This window comes from Lactuca sativa, chromosome 6 (genome assembly GCF_002870075.4).
Source record: "Lactuca sativa cultivar Salinas chromosome 6, Lsat_Salinas_v11, whole genome shotgun sequence".
Taxonomy (NCBI): Eukaryota; Viridiplantae; Streptophyta; class Magnoliopsida; order Asterales; family Asteraceae; genus Lactuca; species Lactuca sativa.
In genome coordinates this window covers 204,737,865-204,745,727 of record NC_056628.2, presented here as the reverse complement: position 1 = coordinate 204,745,727, position 7,863 = coordinate 204,737,865, and the positions used below count along the sequence as shown (strand labels likewise).

Here is a 7,863-nt window from a genome sequence, read left to right as displayed (position 1 = left end):
CCATAAGCAAAAACAGCAAGAAATCGCGAAATACCCTCCATCTGACGAGTTGACTCGTCGAGTCAGGCTTGGACTCGTCGAGTCTGCATGGACTCGGCGAGTCCAGCCTCCAGAATCCAAAAAATCGAATTTTTCAAACATGTTAAGCATCAATACAATAGAAACCAGGCTAGGCTCTGATACCACTGATGAGTTTTGGTTATAAGACATCCTATGTGCTCATACAAACCCTAATGCTTGGATCTAGGTTTCTCTATTGTACATGCTTTGAATCCAAGACTATAAACCCTAATTCTAGCATACAAGTAATCATCAGCAAGTCCGTCTTCTCGGCTGACGTGACGGCTGAATGGATTGATGACCGCGCTATCTCAACTCCTAGTTCTAGTAGTACAAGCTCGAATCTGATTCAGGATTCAAAGAGATACCGTACTGGTATTAGATATTAGAATAGGTTTATAATGTTACCTTGATTGTTATGTAGCAATAACAATCCCGATTCCTCATTTAATTGACTTTGGAAGGTTTAGAGTCACAAGTGTCACTCCTCTAATGGTTCACAAACACCATAAGCAAGAGGATGAAGAGGAGAGAGGATGGAGGCTGCCCAAAACGTGTTCTAACCCTAGAAGATAAGTTCCCCACGTTTTTTATCCTTAAGGGTTCTATATATATGTGAGGCTATTAGGGTTATCTAACAAGGAAACCCTAATTTGGTTGCTTAAGCCCTAAGCAACCCATGGAGCCCTTTAATCAAGCCCTTGGACGACTTCATATGGGCTTCCCCCATAGAATTCGTCCACCTTATAATAAAAGGCAATCCATGGCCCAAATTGCAATTATCTTATAATTACAATTCCAGTCCCTTAAGTTTAATTAATCTCTTTTAGTCACAAAACTAATTACTAATTAATTCTTGACTAATATTAATTAAACAATATGATTTCTCCTTTAATATATTATTCCCACAATATATTAATAAATCATATTTAATCCTTTCTCTCCATAATTCATCCTATCAAGTTGCTTTGGTGAAGACAACCCAAAAGGACCATGCACCATCGGGTCAAGTACATACCAAAATAGTTATGGACTTAGACACTAATCCAACATAGAGAACATGCCTCAAGCCAATATTCAAGTACCAGGCGCTACGACGCTGAAGTAACCGATGCCATACTCCCAGGAAAAGCTCGAACGACCTTCAACAAAAGGGTACCTGTACCCGAAACCGATACAGGTGGGTAGGTAGAGAATACCTAGGGGCGCGAGACAACTCTCTATAGAACTCGGCAAAATAGCCCCGTAATTTCGGGAGAAGGGGTGCCTCCTCACAAAGGGGGTCGCAGTCACAAAGGGGGTCGCAGTGACCAGGCCCGAACGACTATTTACCAAAAACACAAGTCTCCAAGTGATAAAATAACAACCGATCAAATTTAGGTAGAAATAGGTCCGATCGCATAAAACAATATAAGCAATGTGTTTTCTAAATCAAAACTTAGTTTTATTTAATAAATGTGATTTTATGATTTAAGTAAAATGTGTTTGATTATTCAAAGAACTTACGGGTTACGGGGCGGGTTTGGATATCTGTTGATTCGGTGGATAAGGGTATGGGTTTGATAATCAAAAACCCTGCGGGTTACGGAGCGGGTTTGGATCGGATTTTGAAATTTGTTAAAAGGGTTTGGATCAAGATCGATTCGCTCCAAACCCGCCCCATTGCGAGGTCTAATGATGCTGTATCTTTGGAGAGCATTTCTAATTAGGACAAAGAGAACAACTTCCACTTGATCTAAAGATTCTTATATTCAAATTGTTGATTTCATTTTATCAGAGAACAACATCATCTTCATCGCCGTCATCATTGAAGGCGGCAAATATTATCCTCCCAGCTAAAGCAGCTTAGTTTTGATACATATGCAAGATTATCACCGTGCTGGAAGCCATTTGCCCTTCCTTCCTTAGATAAGGTATATTACTTCCTATTCATAAAATTATGTTTATTACTTTTTACAATCTATTTAATAAATATTTTTTTTAACTACAAGTGTTTCGTAAATATATTCTTTTTACTTTCCTAAGTTAAAAAACTCAAGTAAAAAATTACAATATTTTAACCCATGTTCCTAGGCGTCCTTCACAAAAGAATATGTGAAATGTGAGATAATAATCATAAAATTCGAAAACAATAACATAATCTATCAAATAAATACTAATATTATAAAGTTGTACCCCCAGAATGAACAAAGATCACGCGGACTTTTGGGTGATATGTTAAACAACTATGTTTGGTGTTGTTTCTTTTTGACACAAGCTTTTATTGGACTTGTATGTTATTATCTTGAGCAAGGTTGTAGAACTCGTTATTCGGTACCTGCTCGGCTGACTATCGAGTAGCGAGTACTTGGGAGTACTCGGATTCGATAATTCATGTAGAAATATTTTTAGGAACATTATATATGTCAAAATCATAAGTTGATTGAAATATATAACAAAATTAAATACATGTGAATACACAAAAACTGAAAAACACATAATGGTTTCACTTCATTAATAATGACTGAAAATTTAAGATATATATATATATATATATATATATATATATATATATATATATATATATATATATAGTAATAATCACATGTGTATGTTAAATAATAAATCATTAATTATATTATAGATATTAATCATCGAGTTGACCGGGTTTTACATCATTGCTCAGTTCAGTAAGGGTCGATCGGGGAGTACTCGGGATTTTGCAACTCGCCTCGGTAAAGGGCCGAATAGCGAGTACTCGGAGGAGTAATCGGCCAACTTGACGAGTTTTACAACACTGATCTTGAGGTGAGCAAAATCGATCTCGATCTTGAGTTGTTTTTTTTTTCTTCAGTATTTAGCTGTTTTTGGACCGAGCTTTGAGTTGTTTTTTTCTTTTGTTTTTTTATTTCCGATTTTATTTTATTTTATTTATTTATTTATTTATTCTGATCAAGTAGACAGGCTCATATTTTCATTTGTATTTTGTAAATCAAACTCACAATAATTCTAAAATTTCTACAGATAACACGTCTTTCATTTAAAGTATTAAAGGCGAAACTCATCTTTCATTTAAAGTATTAAAGACGAAAAGAAAACACACAATTTCGTAAAACAACCTCACAAACACAATCCTATATTTTTTTTATCACATACACACACACACATATATATATATATATATATATATATATATATATATATATATATATATATATATATATATATATATATATATATATATATATTTTCAAGATATATTATCGATTCAAATCATGAAGGACAAAAAAGAAAATAAAAGTCTAAAAAATTTCATGTTCAAATGTGATCCATCAATGAAAAAGATACACTATTAATCTTTTGTCCAAATGAAAATCATATAACCAAGTTTGTACTTGATTTTTTTTTTCAAAAAGCAAAATTACAAGAAAAATCAAATACGTGCATTTTTTATTATTGAATTGATTATACATTTCATTGTGATTGTTGTTTATTTAAGCAAATTGAAACAAATTTGTTATTCGATCAAAAAGAAAAAAAGAACGACCTAATTTCTAAAATTATAAGAAAATAAGGCACATAATAAGTTACAATAGCTCTATAAACCGACAATCACATTCAATTGCATTAACCAAATACAATTTATACTTGTTTTAAATCGTATAAAAACATTTAATTGATTTTCACAACTCTATTTATACCACAAACAAAACTAGAAGATCATCACAATTTACAAAACACAATATCATCATGGCCTTTTCTCTTGATATCTCATATATTCATGTTCTATTTCTTGCGTTTTTAACCACTTCTTTTCCACTTCCCACTAAGGGAGACCTAATCGATGATGTTTGTGCCGAAATGCCAGATAATAAACCTCTTTGTCTAGACACATTAAGAGCTGACCCACGTTCTAAAACACAAAATTTTCAAGTTTTAGCACAGATTTCGTTTGATGCAGCCATGAAAGATGCCAGTGGTTTGCCTCCATTTGTCGAGTCGCTGCAAATCTCAGTGAGGGACTCAGGAGTGAAAGAAAGGATTTCAGGGTGTGTGAGAAACGCTGAGAATGCTTTGGGGAGTATTACACAAGCGAAGCAATTTTTGGAGTCAAGACGTTATGGTATTGCATATGAGAATGCCCGTTTGGCTAACAACACATTGTCTATATGCGGACATACTTTTTTAACACCACCGGCTATTGAGCCACTTGAATTAAAACAAGCATTCGATAGGTCGGAGGCTCTTATTTCTATTTTTATGGTTGTTACCAGGCATATGTTTTGATTACTACTATTTGATATATATATATATATATATAATATATATATATATATATATATATATATAGAGAGAGAGAGAGAGAGAGAGAGAGAGAGAGAGAGAGAGATTATATAATAAATAGTTGAAGCAAATTGTTATAATGAAATTTGTTGAATATCATACATAAAGAATCTGTTTGTTACATGGAAAATGGATCACATGCATAATAGATTAATAGATGCAGTTGTAGTAACAGAACGTTCTATTCACATAAGTAAGCAAATTCAAAGCTAAACATTTGACTAAATAGTTGATCACATATAACAGAACGTATTGGCTGAGATTAAAATATTACTTCATTTCATATTCTCTTTCACGGAATCGCTATGCCTAAACCCATTACTTGCTACTCGATGTTGCATTTGCATGACATACATAAAACTACTTTCTACTTACTTCGTTTTCATTCTTTCTGGAAAACATCTTTTATGGGGTACATATATATAGATAGAAATGAGAGTGGGATGCTACAAGTAGGGATGACAATGGGTACGGGTATACCGGGTTTCGTGTTCTCCATCCCCATACCCATACCCGACCCCATCCCCATCGGGGATTAAAAATCTATCCCCATCCCCAATGAAAAATCTACAAGGTTATGAACTTTTATGAAAAATAACTCATAATTATATATTAATCAAGAAAACAAAAACTAACAAAACTAATATAAAACACTATAATCACTTAATGTCTTCAAACATAAACAATAACATTCAAGGTTACAAATTTAATCATTTTTTGCTAAAAAAGACATAAAAAGTCTTCCCAAAACTATATGTTTGATTGTTAAAAAATCTTACTTTGTCAACTGAACATTTTCTTATTCTTATGCATTATAAAAAATAAAAACCTAAATAATACTATATATATATATATATATATATATATATATATATATGTTCAGGTTCATTTGAGACCATTCTAATTTTGTGAGATCGTGAGACCAAATCTAAAAATAATTTTAAAATGCAAAATAAATGGAAAAATCCAAAAATTCTTTTTTTAAATATTATTTTCGGAACTTGAATTAACTAAAATACGTGAAATATTTTAAATAGAATATTACACTGACATATTCTAAAAAAAAATTTTAAAATGCAAAATAAATGGAAAAATCTAAAAATTCTTTTTTTAAATATTATTTTCGGAACTTGAATTAACTAAAAAAAATCCTATTTTTTTTGAAAAATACGTGAAATATTCTAAATAGAATATTACACTGTACATATTCTAAAAATAATTTTAAAATGCAAAATAAATGGAAAAGTCAAAAAATTCTTTTTTTAAATATTATTTTCGGAACTTAAATTAACTAAAAAAAATAAAAAAATACGTCTCACGGTCTCACAAAATTAGACCGTCTCACATGAACCTAACCCTATATATATATATATATATATATATATATATATATATATATATATATATATATATATATATATATATATATATATATATATATATCAGGTACCCATCGGGGCCGGTTTCGGGTACGGGTATGGGTACCCGACAGGTAGAACTATCCCCATCCCCATCCCCGGTTTTTGTATTCGGGTAATACCCATCCCCATCCATGTCCCCGGTCAACTCGGGGATTTACCCAATCAACTCGGGTTAGGGTTTCGGGTACCCATTGGGTACGAGTTTTTTTGCCATCTCTAGCTACAAGTTACAATACACAAATAAGTGGAAGTGCATTGCTATTTCTTGCATTTAGCCCCTGAAAACATGCTTGTTTCTTAACTTTTTCTTATGCATGCAGTTCCTTTTTTATACTTTTATGTACTATATATATATATATATATATATATATATATATATATATATATGTGTGTGTGTGTGTGTGTGTGTGTGTGCGCGCGCGCGCTAAATGATATCTACCATCAGGTTCAGCTTTCAAGGTGAAGGAACACACAATCATGATGAAGTAGGAAATGTATCTATTTACGTTGTGATGATACGCAATAATAGAAACTAAACTTTTCAAAGGCTATAGAAAGGTATATGTCATAACAACCAACTTACCAAAAGGCTATAAAAGAAACGCTGTAAAAGGATGATATAACAACTAAATTACCACATGCTATTAAAAAGAAGATGTTTTTTCATCGTCTATTGCAATGTCATCTAAATACAAACAAATAATCACTGCTAGAATTAGGTAAAATATTAAAGTACATTGACCTAATAATAATAAAAGTACAATGTTATAATTGGAATGATATTTTATTATTATCTATTTCTGTTTTTATTTTTATTTTTTTTAAAATATTTTTATGTTCTGATGGTGTTGTGTTTATGTTCAACTTGTTATGCTTATGGGGACAAAAGTACAACATGTTGTATGCTGCTTTGTCACTAGAGATTGCTGGAAATACGGGTTTTATTGCTGAAAGAAGGTTAAAGCCTCGAGAAGCCATAACTAAACTATTGTTGAAGTTAGTCCTTTCTTTTCCAAATTAGTATAGTTTTATAGATGCATTTCCTTTAGTTATCAGCGAGCATTATATTTGGGGCGAAATGCAAGAAATAACAATTTATTTGATTAACTTTCATAAAACAAAATTACAAGAAATACATGCATTTTTATAATTGTATTTACTATAGATTTTCTTTTGATTGTTGTTTATTTTAGCAAATTGAAATTAATTTCCTATTAGATCAAAGTAAAAAAAAGAAGGGTATACATAGTTACTAAGGCTATGGGGAATATACGACCCTCACTTTTTAAATGCCACCAAAAACTCCCATAGTATAAAAAAGGATAAGAAAATATGGCGCACAATAAGTTACAATATCTCTACACATTCAATTGCATTAATCATAAATATTTATAAACATTAATTAACGTTAATTAAAATATTTAATTGTCTTCCATATGTTCACCCTTTGCAATCATACTTATACCACCCAATTCACAAACAAAACAAGAAAAGCATCAAAACAATATCATCATGGCCTTTTCTCTTGAAATCTCATATATGCATATTCTATTTCTTGCATTTTTAACCACTTCCTTTCCATTTCCCACTAAGGGAGACTTAATCGATGACATTTGTACCGAAATTCCAGATGAAAAATCTCTCTGTCTGGACACTTTAAGAACCGATCCACGTTCTACAACACAAAATCTTGAAGTTTTAGCACAGATTTCAATTGATGCGGCTATCAAAGATGCCAAGGGTTTGCCTTCATTGGTTAAGTCACTAGTAAACAAAGTGAGTGATCCAGGAGTGAAAGCTAGGGTTTCAGGGTGTGTGATAGATGCTCAGATTGCTTTGGCGAACCTTATACATGTGAAGCAACTTGTGGACTCAAAATTTTATGTGGCTGCCAATGAGAATGCTCGTGCGGCCAACGATCAATTGTCTATTTGTGAAAATAGTTTTCAGCTACAACCACCGGCTATTGAACCGGTTGAATTAACACAAGCCTCAAATTTGTTGGAGGCTCTTGTTTCTATTTTAATTATTGTTACAAATCATATGCTTTGATCTTATT

The 7,863-nt window shown here is 32.0% G+C and overlaps 2 protein-coding genes across 2 annotated transcripts; both read left to right on the top strand.

The window, feature by feature from the left end:
• The first annotated feature begins 3,789 nt into the window (after nt 1-3,789).
• LOC111914216 (pectinesterase inhibitor) lies at nt 3,790-4,326 on the top strand. The gene has a single exon (XM_023909998.1). It carries the CDS (start codon nt 3,790-3,792, stop codon nt 4,324-4,326), a length of 537 nt encoding a protein of 178 aa, XP_023765766.1.
• Nucleotides 4,327-7,316: 2,990 nt separating this feature from the next.
• LOC111914215 (pectinesterase inhibitor) lies at nt 7,317-7,856 on the top strand. Its single transcript, XM_023909996.1, has one exon. It carries the CDS (start codon nt 7,317-7,319, stop codon nt 7,854-7,856), a length of 540 nt encoding a protein of 179 aa, XP_023765764.1.
• The last annotated feature ends 7 nt before the right edge of the window (nt 7,857-7,863 follow it).

Bases quoted from the DNA above. Each gene is read 5' to 3' on its own strand.
- LOC111914216 (XM_023909998.1), top strand. From the start codon at position 3,790: ATGGCCTTTTCTCTTGATATCTCATATATTCATGTTCTATTTCTTGCG.
- LOC111914215 (XM_023909996.1), top strand. From the start codon at position 7,317: ATGGCCTTTTCTCTTGAAATCTCATATATGCATATTCTATTTCTTGCA.